We start from the raw sequence: 26,174 nt of genomic DNA, 5'->3' as shown, positions 1-26,174 counted from the left end.
TCCTTCCGTAGTACCATTTCTTCACACTTCCATCGATTTTATTTCAGTTGACTTAATTGTTTTTCCATTTCGTTCCCTTTTGTTCCATTTCGCACTTTCTGTAGTTCAATTTCGTTCCATTTCGTATTTTCTGTACACCCTGATAAACTGTTTGTGTAGCTTCAAATTCATGATTAATGCTTCTCGTTTTGTAGATTGTTTTAAAGCCTTTCACAACTGCTGATATGACACCGGATGTTGTAAGTACTAACCTCAGGTAGTTGTTAAGGTCTCCATTTTCCATGTACTCAAAGATCATCAGCCAAGGCTCTCCCTCTGTGCAGACTCCGTAGAACTTCACGATATTCTCATGCTGCATGTTGGTGAGAAGCTCTGCTTCCCGATCAAAATCCTTCCGCGCGTCCTCCACACTCATTTCCTTCAGCGTCTTCACCGCGACCAGAGACGCATCCTCGTCGGCGTTAAGCTTTTCACATTTGCCTAGGTATACTCTGCCGAAAGCCCCCTCGCCAAGCTCGCCAACAAAGTGGATAGTGTCGCGCTGGATATGGCGGATGACTGGAAGATTAAAAAAAAAACAGATTTACTCATCATGAAAAAGATTCTTTGCACATCTTTGTACAAATCAAATGATACATAATAATTAGTAAAATTGTTATAGAGTGAAGAACCACGGAAGAACCCTCGCGGGATATTACTGCAGCATTTCATTGTTTGTAGTCTGTTATGATAGGTACCCAGTGTTATAAAAAAAGTGTTGTCCTTCTCAAGAATGTCTGGATATCTGAAGTATGCGTACCTCGAGAATTACTGATGCTGCATTATTAGATCTCTTTAAATTCACCGATTAGTTAATGTGGATGGATGTCTTGGGATATGAGGCAACGTCGACTTTCTGTTTGAAATCATGATGTGACGATGTGGATTCTTAAGTTAAAGTACACATAGGTGGCTTTGATAAAGGAGTCAGGCACAGGACGTTTATGATACTAATCACAAACACTTTACAATATCAACCACTTAATGAAAGAAGGCTTAAAAGAACCCTCAGAGGAAATTACTGCAGCTATCTTTTGTTTGTGTGCTCCGACGTGACCAGTGGTTAACAACATATTAGTTTGCAAGATAGAAGCACAGACCGTCCTCTTACTACATCTAATTAGGTAAGACAGAGAAGGGCACGAAAGCGTATAGGGAATGACGATTTTATGGATCAGTTTTACAATATGAAAAATAATTGTCATAACGTTTGTTACATGACAATTCCGCTGGTAGATGGTGTCCAATGTTTGCTTCCAAGAGGAAAGCGACTGGGTGTTACAAGTAACAGATGTGAATATCATCACACTCAATAACCTTAACAAGTGTCTTTCTGGTAGGAATAGTAGATGAGTAACAAAGCATGCACTTCAATTGGGTGATCAGTAAGGCTATATACCAGTGCCGAACGGATGCTGTAATAACGGCTTATCCATTTCATCGTTACAAGTGCGCATATACAGTCGTGGTGCCCTGAGGCAGGAGATAAAGGCATGTTCAGGGGACCTAGTTAACCTTAGGCCACAATGCGGTTACGCTACATTGTCAGTACAATTGAAATGCATTTCTGTGCTGTCAATAAGACGTTTTTGCACTGTTGACAGGCACAGATAGCGATACCCTTCACAAAATATCAACAAGCCAAATCAACAATATAGCGAAACGACCTGTAACCATCACAGCTGCACATACGCACATGGAACTGCGTATTGTTATCCTCGACAGGAACAGTGCAATAGCCTAGATTACAAACACCTTTGTGTGGGTGATTGAAAAGGATATCGTGTACACGAAATGCTGTAACCCGGACCATCTTACCGAGTTCTTTGGAGTCTCGGAAGTAGTTTGGATTCTCCACCACATGGAGTCTGCTGAGCCGCAGGGAGTCACGGGAAACCACCTCCCCGTTCGACTCGCTGGTGGACCGCTGCAGGGGCGCAGCAGAACCGTTGACGTTGCAGTCCCTCCGACTCATCTTTCTCGACCTCATGCAGTACAGCACAATGGCCACAACGATGAACACTACAGATGATACAGCCACGGCGATGTAGGTCTCGATTCGCTGAAAAACAGAAATACAGGTACATGTTTTTTGTATGACGACGCTTCAGGACAGCTATCTATGGGCGTGGTCACAACTGTCGTGCGCTGTCGCGCTGTTATAATGTCGTAGAATCTTAAAACAGCCTGTGACAGAACCAACCGTCGACAAGGATCTACACTTTATATCAGTCTTTTTCGTAACAAGACTCCTGAAGTTTGTATACACTACTGTCCCCACTGATTACGGCCTCATGTCACGAAGAATGTAACTGAATTGCTAATCCCAGCGTATGTATTTATTACAGCCCCTTCTGCTGTACTACTTGTGCCCCGCGGGCTATCGGAGATGGGAAACGCCCCTATACACTGAAAGGTGAGGAAAGGACCTAAGTTTGAAAACTTAGAAGGTCTTACTGTATATGCTGTTGTCTGGTTTTCTGGTATCTGATCATCTGTTGTCGGCCCAGCTGTTCCATGGTATGATGAGCTGGGCGGTGCCCGTATGGTATATGATGGCCTAAATGGGGGAGCTGCAAAGATTACAAGGCAATCAGAAAAACAGAGTAGCACAGTTGACGCAACTTCACAACTTATTTCTTCAACATATTTGCAACCTTTATTCAACATACCACTTCGCAGACCTGTACTAACAAAGTCTGAATTATGTTTGTGTTTACAGATACACAACTTATACATTGATATCTAAAGATAATGATATATAGATAGTTGTCCGTAAAGAAGTGCCTTTGAATTGTTCATTCAGATATGTAAGTCTATGTAAGTAAGACAGTGTAATTACGTAAGTAATTCAGATTTGTACAGCACTTTTTGGGCAAAGGTTTGCCCGCTGTTCTGCCAAGGAGATGAGGTTCAGTGAGGTTAGGGCGTCATCTTACGACGTCAGTTCCTTAGAGTATAATCCATTATATCCATGCTGTAGAACCTTGGATCATTCTGTGTGCTTACATTGCTTGATATTTGTTGCAGGCCAGTACTATACATAAATACTTACGGTTCATGAAGGTGACCACGAGGGATTTGCTGGTCTGTCCATACGTGTTGCTTGCCACAAGAGTGTAGTTCCCATTGTTGACGTGGGAGGTCACCTCGAACTTCAGACAGCCACCAGCCTCGTACGGCGTGACCTTACTCATCCGGGTAGACACGTGATGGTTCATGGTCATGAACACTTCACTGCCCTTGTACCAGCGCAGTTCTGGCAAAGGGTATCCGTGCACGTCGAAGCATATGCTCTTGTGGAAGAGGACCTTGTACTCCAGACTCAGTATCCGTGGAGGGGCTATGAAAGAAATCACATAGTCAGTTCTACTATAATTGGATAGTAGTAATGTCGTCCCTTATCAGCATAATTTATATTGATTTCTTTATCTGCTCTTTCCAAATCGCATATGTTGCAAATATCCTTCTTCAGGAAGCTGTAACATTTCCTCCTTAATTATGCAAATGATCTCAACATTTACATTATGTTTGAAAATATTAACCTCTATCTAATGCGCATGTGTCACTAGTATGAATATGTTAACATTTACCACTAAGGCATTATACAGTTTTCTTATTTCCATTAATTATGGAAATTATGTCCTGATTTAACTTTATTTATATCCACTGATGTTCCTCTCGAACAAAGTTATATATGTATGAGTATGAGTATGAAGTACCTGTCATCTAGCACAATCGAAATATCAATTTTCCTAATCAATTATGCAAATCAAGTCCTAATTTGCATTATTAGCATGCTAATATATTAGTCTTAATCAAAGTTACCTGCAGGTAAAAAAACACGAAAATGCATTCATCCCTAGTTGATTTACATGTATCCTGTTTCGAAGTCGATCTGTAATTGCCAAACTTATGCCACTTCTTTCCAATCACAAGAGTTTATCTACCAACCAAAAATCGTGACCATATCTTGTCCAAAACAAGAGTTATAGAACCTGTCGTTCCGCTGCAGTACCATTGAAAGCCGCTAGGGGCCCAAAATGTAACCATTTCCAGGACCCATAAACTTTATGCCGCCTTTTTCCAAGCACAAAAGTTTATCTAGCAACCAAAAATCGTGACTATATCTTGTCCAAAACAAGAGTTATAGAACCTGTCGTTCCGCTGCAGTACCATAGAAAGCCGCTAGGGGCCCAAAATGTACCCATTTCCAGGACCAATAAACGCCTATCCACATAATGACATATACAGTATCAAGACAATTTATCCAGGTATTCTCGAATCTTGTACACACAGCACCGCTACTGAAAACATACCCTGCTGGCGAAAGTGATAAGAGCATTTCTATCGCAAAACAAGAGACTTACCGTTGATCTTCAAAACCAAGTTTGCTTGTGCTATTCCAACCATGTTCTTGGCAATGCATGTCCAGTTGCCATTGTCGTCCTCACTGGCATTATGTATAGTCAGGACCTGTCGTCTACCTAGCTCCTCTATCTCCAGTGTGAACTTGGAGCGGAGCTTTGCTGTCTTCCACTCGGCAGTCGGCGTGGGGCTGCCCGATGCTTCACAGGTCACCACCACGTCTTGTGTCTTGTTAATGGTCACTTCCCCAACTAGCACTCTAGCCGTTGGTAAACCTGAGAGTAGTGAATTGGGTGTTTACATGTAACATTAATATCTAAATGTAACGTTATTGAAATGTTAATGTTGTATTCTATTCAACACAATAAAAATACAAAACGTGAAGTAGGGCAACTACTTTTGAGCAATTCTCGGCATCATCTTACCGAATGTGTAAAAAAGACTTGTGGGGAATGACAAGAAAACAGAAAAGAAACATAAACGAAAAGTTTTTCAGTCTCTTCCCCAATGGATAGCTGATATGAAACAATCCCTAGATATATATGAAAAGTCTTAAATAGTGTGGCAGGTTCTGTCTACTAGAAATATAGGATCGTAAAAACACAAAACCTACGACAGCTAGAATCCAGCTGTAGGTCCTTGATGTCTACGGTTTCTTCATTTTCGTCAGTCGTTCTTATGCAGGTGATCTTTTCAGTCTGGAAACTGGCTCTCGACTGGCTCTGCCAGAGCTGTATCCACTTGGAGCTGCAGTTGCAGGCTAGCGGGTTGTTGCTTATCAACCTTTGAAAGAAAGACATCGACTAGATATGTCATTTACAACACAGATGAAAAGTAAGGAGATAATATAATAATAACTGTAATGCTCAGCAATTGTATGTGTATGGCAAATAGTTCGGAGACCTCATATCTCCATCGAATATATGTTATGCAAATTGGGCCCTCATTTGCATGATTTGAATTCAACCATGTTTACCGCCACATTACTTCCAAATGCCACAACCATGAATTTCCAGTAGATCATCAACACTCAAGGTTTTTGTCTCGAACTCAGCTTACTACAGTACAGTTCAAACGCTTGGACTGTGCAGGGACGTGTGTCAATGGGGGGAGCATACAGTCTTGGTGATTGTTGAACATCACTGTGTTCGTTGTACATATGTATATTCAAATAGTCATTTGCATAATTGATCTTTATCGATATTCCTCTCTTTCTCGGTGATAGATGCCACATGTTTGAAAGTGCAACGCAGTGGATTTTACAAATTTCATCAATTATGCAAATGAGGTCCTGTTTGGCATGATTAATATCTTACTATGTCAATCATCAGATTCACTTTTAGAATTAGCTATCTTCATACCAAACATAACAGATGAAACCAGAGTCTTTTTTTCTAGGGCCTTACTAGTCATGCCAGCTGTTGACATTTTGACCTAGATCCCGGGACACTTATTAAGTGGTTAACTTATACCACTTACTCCCTGCTATCTACCAGTAAAAAAATCATGAACGTGGGACTTTCGGGGACCTCAAATTTAGAAGCTCCATTGCAGTACCGTAGGTAGCCGCTAGGGGGCCCATCTACCAAATATCATGCATATTCTCGTGTTATGTCGTTCACAAACAAACAAACAAACAAACAAACAAACAAACACACACAACACACACATATATATACAGCACCCTGAAGTGCCGTAGGAAAATGCCAGGTAAACCATTTTTGGACCTGACCTTCCTTATCACAACTGCTGCTCACCTACAAAACATCAAGAAGATCTTGAGTTATGCTGTTGACATACTTACACAACCAGACCACAGGCACTCCACCATGACACAACCGAAAACATAACCTTCTTAGTAAAGGTAATGAGTACTATCTATAATACGTCAGTCGCAAAGGTTAACTTCATTTGGCGAAGGTATGAGGTCGTTGCAGTATATACTCTTGTGTGCAGAAATGTTTATATCATGTTGCCATACATAATTGTACCTGTTGCAATTGTCGCGCAATAAAGTTGTACTTCTTCTATAAACTTAATTGACAAAAAGGACCCATGGAAAGGAAATGAATAGATGTATTCCACTTACAGTTCTGCAAGCCTCAGGTCGGAAAACAGGGTCCATTGCAGCACTGACAGTTTATTGTTCCGCAGATCACTGAAAGTGAATACAAACATTTTCTTAAGAGTTAATACAATCGCTACCATTATTATTGGGATGGTAATGAAGCGCCATAAGAGATCCATAGCATGCGATTTCTTTTACCTTAATGCTGTTTTTTTCTCACTTGTTCAAGTTGACATGCATATGTATTTTTGGTGTACATGATAACATCTGAAACATTCTGAGATATTCTGATACGCCATGTGAAGGGAGAAAAATGCATGTTAGGGTAATTTGATTGCTAATATTGTGCGTACATTTCTGATATACAAGAGGTCAAGCTTTAATACTACAAAGCTTCCTGTCATTGTTGCCTCATTGCTTTGATGTTCCTAGAATACATCTCCAATGTTAGTGACGCAAGTTGTAAGGTCTTGTGGCTTGTGCTGTTAGGATGTTAGCTTATATTGCTTCACTATGAAGTTTAGAGCTTATATTGGCGATGTAGTAGGTGTAGCTGACATGGCTTATACACGTCCAGTTTTACTTCATCTCTTTTCATCTTCTTTTAAACAACCAAAATGAACGGACGCGCGTACGCCAACTTTCAATTTATTATGTGATTGTGTGATACTGCGTGTATGTAAATTGTTTTATTATAACTTCAAACGTGCAATCCGCATTAAGGGGGAGGCCCTTAATGACATAGATGACAAGTGACCTACAGACTGATTTGAGCTTCTCATGACGAAATAGATATTCAGACAAACAGTGAAACCCCAGGAGCTATAGGGATATCCTCTTTTATGCTTTCACAGCATGCACTAATTATTTATAAATATGAAAAGTTAAACGCATACGAACATCATTGTAAGGTTACTGTTGTTCTTGAAGGCGCCATCTTCAATCGTAGACATGTTGCTGTTCTTGATAACACTGCGAAAATTACAAAAAAGAGGGTGACTTTTGATGTGCACACACGCAATAAAGAGACATTGTTATCGTTCTAAATAAAACTAATGCTTTCAGCAGATTGAAGTACTTTCTTGCAGTAAACCCTATCTTTTGAAGCAGTGGCCAACTATGGAACAAGAGCCGTGCTCCGTCCTTGAAAAAAACACATTCATCGCGAATAGTAGCCTCTTTTCTTTTATTTGGTTGACTTGAAAAGCGTGCTGTAATTCCCTACAGGGAACTCAACACCCATATGTTCAAAGTGAAAGATGCTATGGGATCAATTTTGAAATAGTGGATAACATCGCAATCCAGTCTTTATTGACTTTCTCAGTACACAAAGAATTTAAGAAAGGACTTTGCACACATCGTTGTGAAAGGGCTGACCTCTGGCTAAACACGAGATGCTACGAAGTATAGTAGCTGATCGAAATCTTGTCAGTATCACTGAATAGGACGATTGCCATATTTTGAGCTTCATTCAGTTTACGGGAAAAGGCCAATTAATAATCGATCGAAAATAAACTTTGGTATTAGAGCTTCAATGACAGAGCCAGTTGAAGAAATTACAAGTGATTTGTCCATTTGAGTTTTGACACCCTGTCTTTCCAACATAATGAAGCACAATGATGTTATCCCCATCGGCTATCGTCTCAAGCAATTATCATTTCTTGTCCTTTTTAACGAGAGAGCAATGTTGCCTACAGTGAGTAGTTGCATGCAAAAAAGGTACCAATTCTTAAATACATAAACAAATATAATTGATAGATCGAGACACAAATGGGCCTTGGTAATTACTGGTCAAAGTCAAATGAAGAAAGAAATAATATGGCAAAGCACAGATTTGTACTCTAAGATCTTACAGTTTTTCCAGGCCCTTGTAGTGCTCTAGTTGTTCCCTCGTTAGTCTGGTCAGTCCGTGTTGACCGCTGATGTACCTGTACGGGACAGAGGTACAACTTCCAGCTCTTCACAAACCTACACGCTTAAGGTCATTAAGTACGTTATCTACAACATCTACGCTCAAGCAGGTAATCTGCAACATCTTTGCTATTTGGAAATTGAACGTATAACCTCAACTCTCATAATCACACCAGGTACCCTAGGGCAGCCACATAAAAGCAAAGGCATTATTATCGGGGCCTTTTCAAGAATGTTTTAAACACTTGGATATCTGACATTTGCATACCTTGGGGATTACTGATGCATTAGCAGGTTTATCGTTTCTTCTTAATGTTGCGGTCTTAGGGTACCCGCCGGAATGATGAGTTGACGTTACCAAAATACAAACTCAAGAGACAAAAATGTAGTCTGGAGTTGTTAATATTTATTCCTTGTTAAACACCTCAGAAACACATTGGCCCCACATGGGCAAAACTACTACGAGACAGAGCGAGCTGAAATGTGTAAAGAGAGGGGTTCATCTTTGGAGTAAACCACGCCCTGGGATGATGATGATGATTGCCGTACTATTAATCTGATTGAATTCATTATTTGATTTTGATACGTGACTACTGTTGTTCATCGCCATACGGATCAAATTCCGCCGATCCAGAGGGCGGAAGTTCAAACCCCGCTAGGGCAAGGTGGGGGGGGGGGGGCATTTCAGATGGGGCACTAACGCCGGTGTCCCGTGCCGCGATGGGGAGCTTCATACGTTTTAATTTGCAAATTGAAATATTTCATGGAGGTATGAAATCTGAACTCTTCTTCCTTGTTCGTATAGCGGCAACTCGCAGCTTTAGACCGTAACATGGGACATTACGATCAGTAACGGCGTTCTCCAATTTCCACGCTCTTCCGGTTGAAATGGTAAAAAAATCGATGAGATTCCCTCAATCAGGAAGCAGATGACATGAACATTTTCCATTAGGGACGACAGACTACATCCCCTGTGTGTATTTTCCGGAAATGTCTACATGGATCCAGTGGTAAAAATATCAAACAGGGCAAATTGGAACAGTGAGGAAAGGACCGTGGATCTCTACATTGGGACGGTGTCGCTTTGTATATTTCTAACAAAATTCCTTACAAAGCTCATCCTGACTTGGACGTCCAAGGCACTGAGGCCGTACATGTATGAGATCATCACACCTTTTCTCAAAATATCACATGCTTGATCTGTTGTCTAGCGTAAAATGTGGAACCAAAGATAGCCAAAGAGATTATTTCTGCCGACGTATTCGTAACCTTTCAGTGAACACCACGTCATGAGGAAGGTAGCTGAAAAGTTGGTTGTGGAACTAAGAACGCAGTTTAGATCAATCTAACAACCTGGTGAAATTCACGGATGGCATCAATGAGTCAGTAGATCGAATATGAACTAACGTTACCAACACTTACAATACAGTTCTCTTCAACGAACGATTGGGCCCTGTCACACTTGTGCGTATATTCCAGTGCGCATGAGTTCCGCAGTAGCTTTTTTTGGTTTAAGTAAATTTTGAGGGGAGGAAGTTGTTTTCTACTTTGAGCCACCGTTGAGCAGTCTAGTTATGAAACCAAAGAAATTACTTATTAGGCTACAAACTTAACCTGAACCAAAAACATGTTAACACACAACTCATGCGGGCTTGTATATACGCACAAGTGTGACAGGGCTATAAGGGCTACAACCTCCGCATGCGTATTGAAATTTCAAAAGCACCAGAAAACGTGGCAGAACAATGTAATCTTCAATACTGACTGCTTGACTATCGGATAGCTATCTACGGATTTTTATGGTAAGCTATCCTTAGGTCTTTGACCTTACCAATTCATATAAGCATTTACCATCTCCACAGCTTTCAGGTATTGTGGTAACCGAAGAAGCATTTTTCTGTTGACATAATCTATGGTCATTTGATTAGAGAAACGTTTTTGATGAAATGTTGGAACACAATGAACTTGGTGTATCACCGTCTGACCCTAATGAAGTTAACCGAAAATCATTGTTTCAATGATCGCCAAGTCATCGCCGCTAAGCACAATTTCCGGCTCCAAGGGAACTTTGATCACGTCACTTCCTTGATTAATAGAATATTGAGCCCGTAAGTCTTTATTAGGCGTCATGCTAGGACCTATGGGAGTTGTATTGTGAGGGGAGGTTTCGCCGCTATTAGATCTGTTCCTATAATTTTGTCCTTGGCGTTTCCGCAGGCCCCGCACTATCTATCGATTTCTTTAGTTAATTTTTTTTTTATTCCCAGGCATTTGTGGCACAGTCGAAGACAAAGGTAAACAAGCTAGGAGTGAGTGGAATACTTTCAGGACAAGGATACGGCCAACGGGTGTCGCTCCACCAGTATTGCTGAAGAGTATAAACAAAGTAATAATTTTGAACACGTCTACCACAAGCGAGCAAACTGCATACTGTAAAACAAGACTTCGGAGATCTCACGCTTACGGGAGATATTCATTTAGAGTTACTAGACTGTCTTCTTTAATTATCTTCGCCGAGTACTATAGTACTCGGGGTAGATTATGTTTTCGGTTGAGCCAGCTGTTTGGTGGGTCTGTATGTATGTCAAGAGCATAACTCAAGAAACCTTTGATGAATCTTTATGATTTTTGGTAGGTGTGTAGTGGTTGTGCAAAGGAAGGTCAAGTTCAAAAATGGTTTACCATGCGTTTTTCAACAGTACTGCAGCGGACTTTTAATTTTCGTGCGTTTGTATGTAGGCGAAAAAAGTGACGGAAACGTTAATGGATCTTCATGATTTTTTGCAGGTGTGTAGATGTTGTAGAAACGAAGGTCAAGTTCAAAAATGGTTCTCCTGGCATTGTCCGTCGGTACTGCAGCGGGCTTTGTGTGGATGTGTATTTTCTTGTGGACAAGATAACTCAAGAAGCTGTTGATGGATCTGTATGATATTTAGTGGATGGGTAGGGTTTACGGAAAGGAAGGTCAAGTTCGATAATCGGCCTTCTAGCGAGTACCTAAGGTACTGCAGCGGAGCTTCAAAATTGACTACTGGCATATTTTCTGAGAGTGCTATGGTCATGATATTTGTGTGGTAGATAGTTCATGCCACAAGAAGTAAGTTCTGTAAGTTTGGGCCCCCTAGCGGCTTGTTCAGGACTGCAGTGGGTGTTTTTGTTTTGACATTCGGACACGTATTACTTGAGAAGGGGTGAAGAGATTGTCGTGAAGTTTTTTATGTAGAGAGCTCAGATGGTGCTTTGCACAATCGATGTCTAATTAAAGAAAACAGGGGCTAATCTGCATAATTAGTAAGGATAATTGTAAATCCATTACATTCCATAATGGGGCATGTGACAGGGTTCCCGAAACAGGCCAGCAGAAGGCTTTGCATAGAAGCATAAATAAACAGATGGGGTACATAAATAAACAAATGGGGCAGTCTCACTACAATTCAAGCAGATGTGTGGGTCCGGTTGGTTTTTAAAGTGTTCGGTTTCGGCATTTTTGTCCAACACACGGGTTGAGACATAACGGAAAGGGAACAAAATAGAAAGCCTTACAAAACACCTAAAAACATGTGAATAACCAGCCGGACCCACTCCTCTGCTCAGAGAGTACACTGCACCAAAACTGCACCACTGCTAGGTATTACCTAGCACCGTATGGAAAAGTAACATGTACTATGTCTTGCAAAATGTGTATGATATGGAATAAAGATTTATTCTATTCATATATATTGACTTTACCATTCAATTATAACTTTCAATTTTTTGATGACCAGTTATAACATATATCAGCACACTATACACATATACTAGTCCTGTACCACCAAATGATTTTTATCCCTATCTAGACTGGACTCATTCTCCCCCCCCCCCATCATAACTTTCAAACGGTATGGTGTATGATCAAGTTTGCAGGGGGTGATAAGCATATAAATATAAATCACTCTCCACAATAAGCCTTGATTATTTGGCGAAGATAATGAGTTCGTGGAACTCTAGTTGTAATTCATTAGTCATGCAAATAGGGTTTTTGATTAACATTACAGGTGCCCATTGATCACTTGCTGCCATTGTACGGTGAAGGTGACTACCATATGGTAACGTTGGGTAACATAAATTCGGGATTTTTCCGATAATGGTTGACTGAAATCAATCTAGCAGAACAATAAACCATCCTTTTTTTTCTATAATTCTGTCAGTATCATGTACTATCTTTGCACTAATCATATATATGGTAGATTTTGTCTCTAGTCGTGCTGACACCATAATATTTCAACTTAAAACTACCGTCCGCCGCACGCAGAATGACAGTGCTGTCAGACAGGGGGGCACATTAATTCGGGAGAGAAGATTCGTCTTGAATATCTTACCGCTAATCACATTTTATACAGCAGCTATTCGTTCCATCCTTGGCTTGAGGAGAGTGCTATGGATATAGACGTGTCCAAGTAAAAAAAATACACGAAAAAACGGCCGTACCGCACACATCAGGCCAGTTCCGGAACAAGCCGTGTGTTGAGTCGGTAGAACTTCACTCAAAGTCGGCCCATCGTCATCATCGGGCAACGTGTAACGTTACATTATTCATGGCAAGTTAGCTGGATGCCGTAGCAATGGTAATACTACTATGTCCATGTGTTCCTTGTTGTGTTAGGAGCAAACTTTGAGGAAAATATCTTCCTCAGTCCACTATCACACGCAGCATTTAGACAAAAAAGTGTTCCTCACAAACCTTTGTCGTCTGCTTGACAACAGGATTCTGGTTAACAATATGGCGGCGGGAAAATACACGTGCCGTAGGTTGTAGCAACAGAGAGGAGTTTTGATGATTAATCACACTTAGAATCCAGTTGCAGGTTAGCAAAAGAGATTGTAATAAGTTGTCTTGTAAATAATTGCGTTTAGCAGGAAGCGGATGTGACATTTTTCTTATAAACCAGCCGACAACCATGTTGTGTAATTCTCCCACGAAGCCCTCAGACTGTTCCAATAAGGGACGGAGAGTTTTTGACCTCGTCGCCTTATAATCCATGCTTATCGAAGCTTTTCAGACAGTGTTCTGAATACGTAAGTCTGTCAGGTTTGCATTTCTAGCGGCATTACTTATGTTGCATCTAGCACATATCCCTAAATACCCCGTTTTCGAAAAATCCCGAATTTAAGTACCCCGCGAATTTATGTTACCCAACGTTACATATAAAACTGCCAAACACAGACAAACCATACAGCCCCGTGAATTACGTAGTTTCCTCTTCCATTGACCCGATGACCTGTCATGTCTTATACTTCCTGTCAATCTTGCATGTCTGACTGTTGCGGTGACACCATATTCCCACTCACCTCCTCCCACTCTACTGACAGTGTATTCAAATAACTATGGACACTCAAGAACACAACATCCAGAAACACTGAAAAAATCTCTCACATACTCATAATGCAACCATGTCCATTTCACACAGTACATACTCCACTCTGCCGCACATGCAATCCTCGTGTTCCTGACTACATTAACAGCACTATTCACTTCCTGCCAGCCTGCCGGAACAAATTCTGATCTCCATGTTAACCTTTCCATCCTGCCAGTCTCCGGTTTCAATATCTCCCCCTCACATATAATGCACTCAAACAACTACCAACACACACCAACACAAACAAACAGACACACCGAAAACAAAACAAAACCGCCGTACACGGAGGCAAAGAATGTGTGGACTTAATTGCGCAACAGTTGCAAATTGCAGAACGTATGGCAAGTTTTGAGCAGGGCAAAATGATTTATCTAACAACACTTCTGAATGATTGGTGTATTCTACATACAAGGAGCAAAACACTGATGACTAGGTAAATGATTGTCAATGTAACAATATTGTCAAGTACGATCGTACGAATTGTTTGGTCTTGCTTTTGGAGTTCGTTAGCCACATAACCTACATACACATGTACAGACAGATAGAGGAGTTGGATATGACAGCAGGACAAAGTCCATATACATTGTAACTTGATATCATTCTTAGTTGTGATTTACTGCATCAATGACTGACTTTCTTCACTGCAAATAGGACAAGACGTCACAAAGTGAAACTTATGTTTCTTACATGTGTGATAAAGCAGTTCAAAGGCAAGAGTTGGTTTAATCTAGCAAAGGCTTTATAAAATGAAACTCATCTTCGACAACGTCTTTACATATGTAATGAAGTGATGCAAATGTCGGAATTCACAGCAAGATTCCTACTTTGCAACCTCTAATTCTTAATTAGGGCGTAATGCGATGTGTAATGACTTATTTCAAAATGGATGCAAAGATGGGGACAAGAGTTCAAATTACTATTGAAAGCAACACAATACACAAGAGAGTTCACAATCGTAGCAATCGCCACATTGTTAGGAGGGGGGGGGGCAAAAAGTAATGCAAGTTGCTATATAACAAGCTCATATTTTTCATCGGGGTTCCTCCATATCTAGCCCAGTAACAACAAGAGTTCCACGACCTCATATCTCCATGAACAATCCTAGTCATGCGAATGACTTACACATTTGCATAATATATGCTTGGTCATAAACACCTTTATCTAACTTACACATGTTGCAATATTGACAGTCCTATAATTTTCCAATAAGATGAATTATGGTGTTTTGCATTAATTATGCAAATTAGGAATTTATTTGCATTATTGGTATCTGTTGATGCTCCACTTTCCATAAACTACATGTGTTACATGTTTTTGAGTCTGATAATGGAAAACACTGCAAATATAAATTTTCCTCATTAGCTATGCAAATTAAGTCACAATTAGCATTATTTGCACTTCAGTATGTATATCTCCATCTAAGCTACCTGCATACTAAGTATCATATTGACAGTCCTATATTTTTCCAATTAGATGAGATATGGTGTTGTGCATTAATTATGCAAATAAGGAATTTATTTGCATAATTGGTATCTGTTGATAATCCACTTCCCATAAACCACATACATTACATGTATTTCAGTCTGTTAATGGAAAACACTGCAAATATAGATTTTCCTCATTAGCTATGCAAATTAAGTCCTGATTAACATAATTTGCACTTCATTATGTACATCTCCGTCTAAGCTACCTGTATACTAGACATCATGGAAATCCATCGTTCCTTTGCTGAGTTATTCTCCTTAGAAGATTTTCAAGATAACGCCCCTGCAGTTCCAGAGCAAGCTGCTAGGGGGCCCAAACCCACACCACGTCTTTATTACACCACAAGCTATCTGCCACCAAAAAAATCAAGACCATAGCATGCCCAGGTCAAGAGATACAAAAATGGAATTTCTGCTGCAGTACCAAGGTCACATACCAGGGGGCCCAAAATCGACCTTGAATTTCGGCTTCACAACACCTGCCCACATACCAAATATCATTGTAATCCATCAAGAGGTTCTTGAGTTATGCTGACTGGAGTGGTGCGAAACACAAACATACAGACAAACACACAGACACACCCAAAACTATATCTCCATTTTTCATGGAGATAATTACTTTAGGAAGCTCAAACCACACCTTTATTATAAGAAAAGTCTTTATAGGTTACACGCCGATTTTGATTTCCAAACTCAAAAGAGTTCCTCTTTTACAGCTGCTAGAATGGAGTGAGGTTTGATATTAGAACCAGTTGGATCCATAGCCGAATACATGATGTGTTGATGAAATGTTTTTGACCACTTTCCCATTAACCAAGAGGAACAAAACTCGACACAGTCATTAATTGTTTTAAGACCAAGAGGTGTGCTAACTTTCATTTCTCTTAGTTTATAAAAAAAGTAGTCGACCGAAACATTTCACACCTTCACCTTGCCCCATCCTCATCTTGCGGGCTTCCTTCATCCCTGTTCTTCACCCTCTGTGCATTCTGCCAGTGACTCTACAAAGGTACATGAATTGTTTGATATATCGGACTATATCATGTTCCGACTAAGCTAACTTAAAGGCACATAAAGACGAGACCTGGTTCTGTGGTCTAAGACTAACTTTAAAACTGAGCAAGCCTTTGAGAGGAAGAATTGAATACACTGTCACTAGTGCGGCAGAAAGTAAATGGTGTCATGATCACCGCAAAGGTCAAACTAGCATGGTTGACAGAATAGTATCGGCTATGAAGGTCATGGGTCAATGGAAGAGGTTACTAATTCACCGGGAGGTATTGTTTATGGTCTATCTGTTTGTCCAACGTTTAAGAAATTATATAGTTTCCATAGGCTAGCCACGTTCATCGTAGAGTGACAGGAAAGGATCAATTGACTCATGTAATGTTGATTGAAAACTTATTTGCATGATTAATGAACTACAACGGAACAAGACATACTAAACACATTTTACTGAAGCGCGAAGTCTCTGAATCTTTATTTGGCCTGTTTTATATCACCATTACAATTCTATTCGAGGAAACGCAGTACACCAGTCGGGAATGTATTGCTTCTGGACCATACATTTAACTACTATTTTTAGCTTTGGTGGTTTGGTACTCCATCCCTAAGGACAGCGGTGGTCTGATAAAATTTCTGCGTACTTTCAGTTCAGACATCGTTTCACGTCACGGCGAGGCTATGAAATAATCCAGACAGTACGTGCGAGGGTCTGCCGGTTGCAAATGTACAAATGATAACATGCTTCCGTTTTTTGTGAAATACTCACAAAACAGAGGCTGAAGGAGGATATTAGTGCGTTACCTTGTTTTGTATGCCACCCGTTTTATGGCGTACAGTCATATTACAGTCAACGTTTTCGTCAACAACGGATGCCAATAAGAAGACGGCAACGATCTCCTCCTTTAACCTCTGCTTGGGGTGTATGTAAAGCACGAATGAAGCTATGCAAGGCGCATGAAATATTTCTTGTACTGCTAGTCGGTAACCTTGAGACCGTCAAATAATCAAGAATGTCTTGAGCACCTGGATATCTGATGAAGTGTGCATGTCTGGGGGAGTTAGGGGATCTCCTGTTTTATATCTACATGTCAATATTTACATCTAACACTATACCATGCGTAAGTAACCAACAAGAGTTCGAAGACCTGATACCTCCATGAAATATCTTAATTATACAAAATACATTTACATAATATATGCAAGGTTATGTACAACTTTAAATAACTTATACATGTCACACGTATGGAATTACTATCATTCACCACTCAAAATCATGCAAATCATGCCTATATTTGCATAATGAATATCTATCAATGTTCAATCTGCCATAAACTACAGATGTTACATGTATAAAGGTCCTATAATGGAAAACACTGGAACCATGGAATTTCCACATCAATCATGCAAATTAAGTCCTAGTTTGCATAATCTACATTCCATTATGTTCATTTTTGTCTAAGCATCCTACATACTTACAAAAAATCATGAAAACCCGTTATTCCTTCTATCCCCTTCGAAAGTTTTTGACAAGAACGCCCTGAAAATTCCTGAACTCGCCGCCAGGGGCTCAAACTTATTTGATTTCTTTCCAAGCATGAGAGCTATCTACCAACTAAATATCGTGACTATAGCATGTCCAGAACACGAGATATCAAATCCAGAAGTTCCGCTGCAGTACCAAGAAAGGCCGCCGGGAGGCCCAAAATCTAATCATTTCCAGTTTTTGTCACATTCTACCGACGCACCTTTCTTATCTTCTTTGGAATATTAAAACAAAAACGCCCCTGCAGTTTCAGAACAAGCTGTTAGGAGGTCTAAACCCACACTATGTATTTCCTACATCAAAAGCTATCTGCCATAAAAAAATCAAGACCATAACATGGTCAGTAAAACAAATATGTAAACCGGAAGTTCTGCTGCAGTATAATGGTCGCACACTAGGGTGCCCCAAACTTGACCTTGACTTTCGTATTTCCAAACCCTACACACATACCAACTATCATCACAATCATTCAGCTGTTCTTAAGTTATGCTGACCACAAATATCTGGAAACACAAACAAGCAAGCAAACACGCAAGCACACAAACATACAGACACGCCAAAAACCATACCTCCTCTTTGCATTAAGGTAACAACAACGGATACCGCTGCTATCACCAATATTGTTTTTACTACCTGTATCTCTGTTTGTATCTATATAGCCTTTATACCCGCCCTTCGGCGTAACACACCCAGATGTAGGTTTCTTGTTGTTGTTGCTAAAGCCTGACCGCAGCTAGTTGCATGTGGAGTTTTACCCTGAACAGGGCTCTTCCCAGACCTCTTATGCACGACCAGAATGTTTTGGGTTTGTCAGTTATAGCTTCCCCCAGCATGTCTCACATATATTTTGAGTGTGCTGCTCTTTTGGACTACGTACCATAAACAAGAGTATTTCATGAGTAAATACATATATGTGGCAGCTGAGCCCATAGACAATTAAGAAAAGCTCACGGCGCATTCGGGTTGTTTGCGTTGAAAAAGATCAGTGTTAAAATAACTCTTTTGCAGAATGTTACAAAAAAAAGGTTTAAGAGTCTTTGAATGTTCACATAAAACATTACAGAACACAGCCATTTTGACATAGATATATAGAAACTGAATTGCAAGTCGCTGTCAATTGAAAGGGTTTTACTACACTCAGGCGTAGGGGAAGAGAATTTCATATCCTACCATTAGCATATTGCCTCTTATGGAAAATATTGGTCTACATACCTTTTTCAAATCACCTAAGGCAATACGTTATACCACCGGCTGTATGGCTTTATCCCCGCCCTCATCCTCTTTAGCCATATAGACTATGTCAAAGAATTGCAAAATAATAGAAATCGACGAAATAAGTGATTTTGATGGCTAGCTACTGATGCTAATGCCTTACACAGCTGCAACCAAACATCAAGAATGGTATCATATTATCGGAAAGGCATATCTCGCTCCTATTGACGGGGAAGAAAAATAACCTTTTTTTATTTTTATTTTTCAAGCCAACACAATTAGCTTTCCTTTGACGGAATCTCGTCTAACATAGGTTAGTTGAATTCTTTCCCATCCTTTCGGTGTATAGGGCTCATATGTATTGGGCGGTGCCCATCTCTATTTCCATAGCCATTGGGCCACATACTAGTTGGGCAAGCATTACAGCAGGGGGCTAATTCACCATACTCTTCCCATATCATAAGTGCTGGGTGAACACTGAGAGTCAAGCAGATGTACTAAGTTTTAAAGTTATTACTATGAAGCCATGACCTCGAGATAACAACGTTAGTTTTTTTTCATCTCCATGAAAATGTGTTCAATTACTTTTTGGGCTGTGTGTGTTTCCGCACTTGTATCAAAACTTAATATCCTTTTGATGGATTGCTATGGAATTCTGTATGTTGGTAATGGGCATTGAGGTTCCGAAGAAACTTGGCGATTTAGGGTCCCTGGCAGGTTTTACAGGTACTGCAGTCATATATAAGTCCCTTGCTGGAGTAGTATAGTACTTGATGCCATGTCAGTTACTCAGGCCAGACGCAGGGGTCTGACTGCCTGGGGCTCAATGACCTGAATCTGGGTCACCTGGTGTCTCTTTGAGTTTAAAGGAGATGACCGTCACACATACAATACATGTAATTTTGGTAAAGAAGATAACAATTCTCAATAGGTCAATGAGACAATGTAAAACAAGAAATTTACAAGCGCTCAAATATTTCCTGGGGGTCTGGGGTCTCCGAACTCTTGTTCATAGTGAGCAGTGTGTAACATTCTTCATTTTTATGACCAGGCCAGGTTTAACCATCCGACTTCTCCAATGCAAAGCGAACACTCTACGCCTAATGCTATTACAGCGGTCGTCACCAAGGTGTATAAGCAACCAATACGAAAAATAGAAACAACGACGTGACAGACAAAGGTCAACCCTTTTCTGATTTCTAGTCTTCGTAAAATCCGGAAAAGGTCCTACCTTTATTCTAACGTTACCACCAGTCTCAACGAAATTTTAGAGAACGATTAGATACAGGGATGCAAGTTGAGCACGTTTGGCTACCAGGCAAACAAAATCGGACCAGACAAATTATGTAGTAATTTATTCTAAGTGCGTAAAAACAACATTCCGGTCTTTTCCGCTCTCAAGTTCCCTGCACAACGGATGGACCACTAGCTAGCTATATCTTAACTGATTCCGACATGCTACTCTTTAATAAATTTCAAAACTGCAACTGACAAGTTTTCATACAGATTTCGAATCTCTTATCAGATGTAATAACTCTTTCATCCTTCCCAGGTGTTATCAATAATTTGATTTTCGAACTACTAGTACCTTTGGCACCACAGTCGAAGGTGTTTTTCGACGTAAGTCGACGGACGAGTAGGCGAAAACAAACTAAGATTTATCCAATTTTTGAGACACATGATTTCCTACAGCGCACACAGAAATATGTTTTTGGAAGACACACTGGTGGTTGCTCCGCACCAATCTAATCTTGATGGTCAGTGTTCTTTTATGTTCAAAGATCTTGATTCCGGTAGAGCATATCCAGTGTCTTAAAGTCACGTTTTTCTTCGCTTAAGAGATAGCGTTCTTTAGGTGCCGTTTGTTTGTGGTTGTGTGCCTGTGGACAGCATAACTCGAGACGTTGTGGTGGATCTGTAGAATATTTGGCATGGGTGTAGGTTCTGGCAAATCTGATAATGGACATATCTGACAATGGACTCCCTGGTGCCTTTCTATAGCATTGCAGCACTATATCGCATTACTGCTCTAAATGACTTCTCGAATACATTTTTCAACAGATAGCCTATATTTCAATCCTGTCGTGCTGTGCAATATACTCACTTTCCTTCCACGTCAGATCAAATGTCCCATCCTACTTGCCAAAGTCATGGTCAACTTAAGATAAAACAGTGACACTGGGAACGCAGAATGGTATGAATAGGTGTACGGACCATTACCGGTAGCGACCCCCGAAGTTTGGCCTCCGCACAGGAAGATATGTTCTCTTGGCCCTTGTTTCTTTTTTGTATGGTCGGTCGGTCAGTCGGTTAAGAAGTCTACGAATATGCAGTGAGGTTTGTATGTTATTAGCCTACAATATCTCGATAAATCTGTCTTGCAATGTCAGTCTAACATCAAATACATATCGTTATCTTTCACTTCTTAAGCCAATTTACCGAGTTAAGAATTAAACAGCTTAGATTTGATAGAAAATATCTCGTCCCCTTATCCTCCAATCGGCTCGCGTCAGCGATCACTATGCCAAGAGCCACGGTCTTGCTGTTGAACACGGCGCAAACTGTAAGTAATTCCAATAAGAAATATCACTGGATACCTGTCACGTACGCAGTGATTGTTCTGATGGTGGATGACTCAACAGATTGAACCAATTGCAATTCATGGTCCTTCCCATGCCTTTCCAGAAGACTGACATGTGTCAAACAGAATCTACTGTAGCAGTATTGATCATTACATGTTGAAAGCAGAGCAAAAGCTTTCATTTAAACCCAGGTCACCATATTGTGCAAAAGTGATACTTGTAATGTTCTGCCCTTAGGTCTATAACTGAAGTCAACTTACATAGTAACGAAATATTCGTTTTAAATGCTCTTCAAAATAACTTAGTGAGATTTGCAAAAGCCGAAATATTTTTGCTACTGTGAGTCATGGGCCATTGCTATGTAACCTTAACGCAGAATACAAATCATTCCCAAATCGAGTTAAGTGCTTGCTGGTCCCATCATTACGTTACCGTGCTTCAATAATCGAGTCTACGCCATGGCTGCTTGGCTCGCTTCTGTCAACAAAAGCACGATGAAACGGTGCAAAATGGTTTAGAAATGAATCCCACCTCACTGGTTTTAGACAATCAGAATTCATTCTACAAAGATGACCGCATTTTCTTTATAATCTTGTCATCTCTTAGAAAACGTTCATTGTATCAAAGCACAGGCGTCTTTGGATTTAAGAAATCTCCAGTGTTCCCCTACATATGATATAGTTCAACAAAAACATGCATGGTTCCGTAGTGTATAACAAGTGATTAGGGAACCTTGGTTGTGAGAGCTAGCGTTACGAGTATTGTTTGGTAAGTACAGTTTCCATACCACCTGTTTTTGATCCTAGGAGCGCTGAAATTAAGTCCTGGCAAACACAAGTCGGATTACAAGCCTTATACACCACGGCAACGTGGACCTACCGTAGGTGTTGAGTCAGAAATAATATCCCGTCGTTTGTTCCAGCTACCGTTTGACGTTTAAGCGAACAAACGGTCGTGAAAGGTTGCCTCGCTTATGAAGTGACATCGAAGCTCGTCAGCACTTTACTTAAGCTTAAGCTTATCCTCTGTTCATACGTGGACGCAGTTTACAACAACCTACTTCTACCGTCATATGTTCTAGTAGCAGATTCTGATTTCGCATTCAGGAATAGAAATAAGTACGTGGTATTTGTAGTCATAGAAATGTATTAGAAGTCAGTAATAGGATAAGTTCCCATTGGACCGTGTGATATGTAACATAATGCTCCTGTCCTCGATTTTCTCTATGCTGAGTTAACATGACTATTGATCAGACAGCGGGGTGTTAATACCAATACAAACTGTGGTGAAAAGGCCAGAAACCTCACCTCATTTTTAGTCAATAATTCCATAATTCAGCCAATAATTGTATAACACCATACTGTTCAGCAATGCGTTTTAATCTTTTGAAGATATCGCCTGTGCGAGGCTGGGTGGTTGTGGGGAATGTAGTCCCTTGTTATGTTACACCTGTCGAAAACATTAATTGATGCAGGCTAGTCGCGTTGATAACAAATTGATTCATACATCCATCCATTCATTCGTTTTCTTAATACATGTTCACTTCGAGAAGTCTTAAACACGCCCGGCGACTCTATATGAATAAGTCACACAACGTTTCATATGAGGGGCCCTTGTCGGCTCAGTAACAGGGCAACCCTTGTAACCATTCATTCAGCCAAGTGAAATTTTACGCATTATCAATTATCATAAATCGCTACAACCGTCTGAGCGATCGAAGCCCTAGTCCGGGCAGTGTAGATTATGGACAAGCGACTGCTGAAGTACGTTCATTACCCGACCTGATATTCGATTACAGAGGTTGTCGTCCGTCTTTTCTTGTGATGTGAGAATGGCTCTGCTGAATTATTTACACAGGTTGGACAAAGATACTCTCTCTGCCCTCATTTCGAATAGAGGAGTAAACCGTTTGTTTGCTTTTGGTGAGGTTTAACCCGGGAAAAGAATGACACTCTAAGCAGACACTATGCTGGTGGTTTGACTACGGTAAGCTCAGTGCACGCTGTGACATGAACTGGACGAGAGGTGTGACAACCAACAAAAACGTTACTTCATACAGATCTCGTACTGCTTCTGTTCTCTATTCATCAATATGATCTGTACACTTCTTTCCGTGCGTGCAGACCCACTAGGTCTTCTTTTAACATTTCGTGTTCAATGATATGTTGTGACCGTAAATGATGCGTGCGACATTCAACAACAAGAGAATCCGCTCCGAAAACATCTAAAATCTTTTAAGTCCTACAGTCAGCTTAAGACTGTGTATTCACGATAGGTCACCTTCTTGTTTTGAAGCACCTTGGATTACCACGCCTGGTGGCCTTATGGAATTTTAAAGGGGAATTTATATCAGGCTAACCGCGTCGCGTGCGATGTAGCAACCTCTGCAAATGCTTATATCTACTACATATGTGATAAGCGATGTAAACAAAGCAGCAAAACGTGAATAATGATAAAACTTTAACGTATCACACACATATGGTTGAGTACTCACAGCTCTTTGACTTTGTCGATATTATTGAGGTCGTCAGGGCCGGGGACGGTTCGCAGGGTATTCGGTCTCTCACACTCAACTTCTCCCTTTTGCTCCCGGCAGGTGCAATCGGCGGGGCACCGGAGTGCTCCCACCGCCGCCAGGCAACTGCAGTGAGCCAATAGTAGCAGGAGAAAGCCCCCGCTACGGGTCGCCATCGCATCGCCTACACCGTTACTCGTGGTCGGAATCGTCTGATGATTTGCTTCCTGAAAGATTTAGTGTGACGCCTTTGTAGAAAAAGCTGCGCTCACAGATGCCGTTGTGCGAAGGAAGCCGGATTCCTACTCCGCTTCTGTGGAAACGTCGTTCTGTGCGGCGGCGATGACGTCTGGCTGGTCTGTTGTTATGAGTGGGACGCAGACTTCTGATTGGTCGTCACTGATCGGCCATGCTTAAACCTTTAGAAGGGAAGAAAAAGGAATAAAGATATCATATCGACGTGAAGGCGAGAAGTAAATCAAATTGTCGCTTTATGTCTTATATACAGAGAGAGATAGCTGAGAGGTAGATAGAATTCAGTCAAGGACAATAGAATACATATCTAAATTTGATACTTTCTCTAAGTCATATGCATGGTAAACTAGTTCCCATTTGTTAAGGTGGAATAGAATATTTAGGAGAACACGAACTGACATGTATTCGTGGTGTTAAGGAAACTGTTCGGGCTAGTATTGATCGCAACATATCTGCTTTAACCTTGCACTCTACGAAAAGACTTCACGTGCTGCACTTCAGAGAAGGTTGCGGGAGGCCCTGCCCATACGTCCTTTCCCTCCCCCAACAGACATCGAACGTTGCGCCTGAACTTGGTGTTACCTTACGGACGCCTCTCTCGGATCAGACAGATTTGGTGAGATTTGAAGCCGAGTGGATTTGAAGCGCGACTCTTGCTATTTAATTACGCCGGCTGGCAGGGCCCTGGAGGTACCACGTGATGGAACGTTATCTCTCCACTGGGGGAGGGTGCAACATGATAACACGGCGTCAGGGGACTTCTAATTGTATAGATGGGTAAACACCTAATTGCAGTCTGTTGCAATATTCATGTCAGATGGTTTTGAGTGGGTGAATTATTAATAAAGCTCGTAGACCGAGTGCCATTTCGTAGCTTTTCGCGCTGTAACATCCGCTTTGTCCTGACCCTGCTCTTCCTACCAATCAGATTCCGCATTACAGGTGAATCGTAGAACGGGGAGGATCTGGATTATCACCTCGTCACAAGCCTAGTTCTGTATGGACAAGTGGATTTGTAAACAGACACCTCGGAAGAAACCTCGCCAGTCATAATTTTGCCCCGCCTTTTTTTTAGGAAATTGACAGCTTTATTAGGTAAATCAAAGCACCGCAGACGGCCTTAATTGTTAAAATTAATGAAGCCAATTTTGTACCACTTAGTAATGTACATTATCGTGTTTTCCGTTTGCAGGATATCGCTTATAGAAAATGTATTCGTGGAATAAAGAGAACTTTACCGAATACAGTATTTGAATGTAATCATTGAAATATAACGTTATAGTTGTACATTTCTATATCTAACAAAACTACAATACCTGGCCATGCCAAATTAGGGAAACGTTAACTGAGTTGTATCTGTGTTTGTATTTGTATAGCCGGTACTAGATATTTGATATGACTGACCTTCAGAGTAAAACACCTACATTCACCAAGCAAAATCTAGCTACGGAAGCTACCATTGGAATACGTCATGAATACTTGAACGACACGTACACGTATGTGTTTGCTGGACGAATTAAGGTATTTTTTCATACCACTGCTCCTTCCTTATGCGTTTCAACGTTCAACCAGCAAACCGAAGCACACAGGGTAAATTGTAGACACGGGGTTCGGGCTAAACTGACTAGGTAGGTCGCAAACAGTAAGACCACAAGCTAAGAAAACTCGAGCCATAGCGAAACCGCATTTCACCACCATGAGCTATCAAAAAAGTACCAAGCATCACGCTTCGAGGTCGACTTGCTTTAACTTAACCTTATATGAAAGTATGCAACGCTAAAAAAAAAGTTTCTCGG

General features: G+C 40.8%; 1 protein-coding gene across 3 annotated transcripts in view; it reads right to left on the bottom strand.

The window, feature by feature from the left end:
- Positions 1 to 25,040, bottom strand: part of LOC136427482 (NT-3 growth factor receptor-like) — a 30,659-nt gene extending 5,619 nt beyond the window's left edge. Inside the window, exons 1-11 of one of the 3 annotated variants that reach the window (XM_066416362.1) lie at positions 24,961 to 25,040; positions 24,103 to 24,542; positions 8,329 to 8,403; positions 7,376 to 7,447; positions 6,497 to 6,565; positions 5,021 to 5,190; positions 4,410 to 4,682; positions 3,095 to 3,382; positions 2,497 to 2,612; positions 1,858 to 2,101; positions 252 to 558 (exon numbers count right to left, since the gene is read on the bottom strand). In XM_066416362.1, coding sequence (XP_066272459.1) covers positions 252 to 558; positions 1,858 to 2,101; positions 2,497 to 2,612; positions 3,095 to 3,382; positions 4,410 to 4,682; positions 5,021 to 5,190; positions 6,497 to 6,565; positions 7,376 to 7,447; positions 8,329 to 8,403; positions 24,103 to 24,299 — 1,811 coding nt within the window. In that variant the 5' untranslated portion in view covers positions 24,300 to 24,542; positions 24,961 to 25,040. Of the gene's footprint in view, positions 1 to 251; positions 559 to 1,857; positions 2,102 to 2,496; positions 2,613 to 3,094; positions 3,383 to 4,409; positions 4,683 to 5,020; positions 5,191 to 6,496; positions 6,566 to 7,375; positions 7,448 to 8,328; positions 8,404 to 24,102; positions 24,543 to 24,773 lie in introns of all 3 variants that reach the window. The other 2 variants (XM_066416359.1, XM_066416360.1) reach the window with 2 other exon arrangements.
- Between the last annotated feature and the right edge of the window lie 1,134 nt (positions 25,041 to 26,174).

Source organism: Branchiostoma lanceolatum, chromosome 2 (genome assembly GCF_035083965.1).
Source record: "Branchiostoma lanceolatum isolate klBraLanc5 chromosome 2, klBraLanc5.hap2, whole genome shotgun sequence".
In the NCBI taxonomy this organism is placed as follows: Eukaryota; Metazoa; Chordata; class Leptocardii; order Amphioxiformes; family Branchiostomatidae; genus Branchiostoma; species Branchiostoma lanceolatum.
This window is presented reverse-complemented; position numbering and strand designations above follow the sequence as displayed.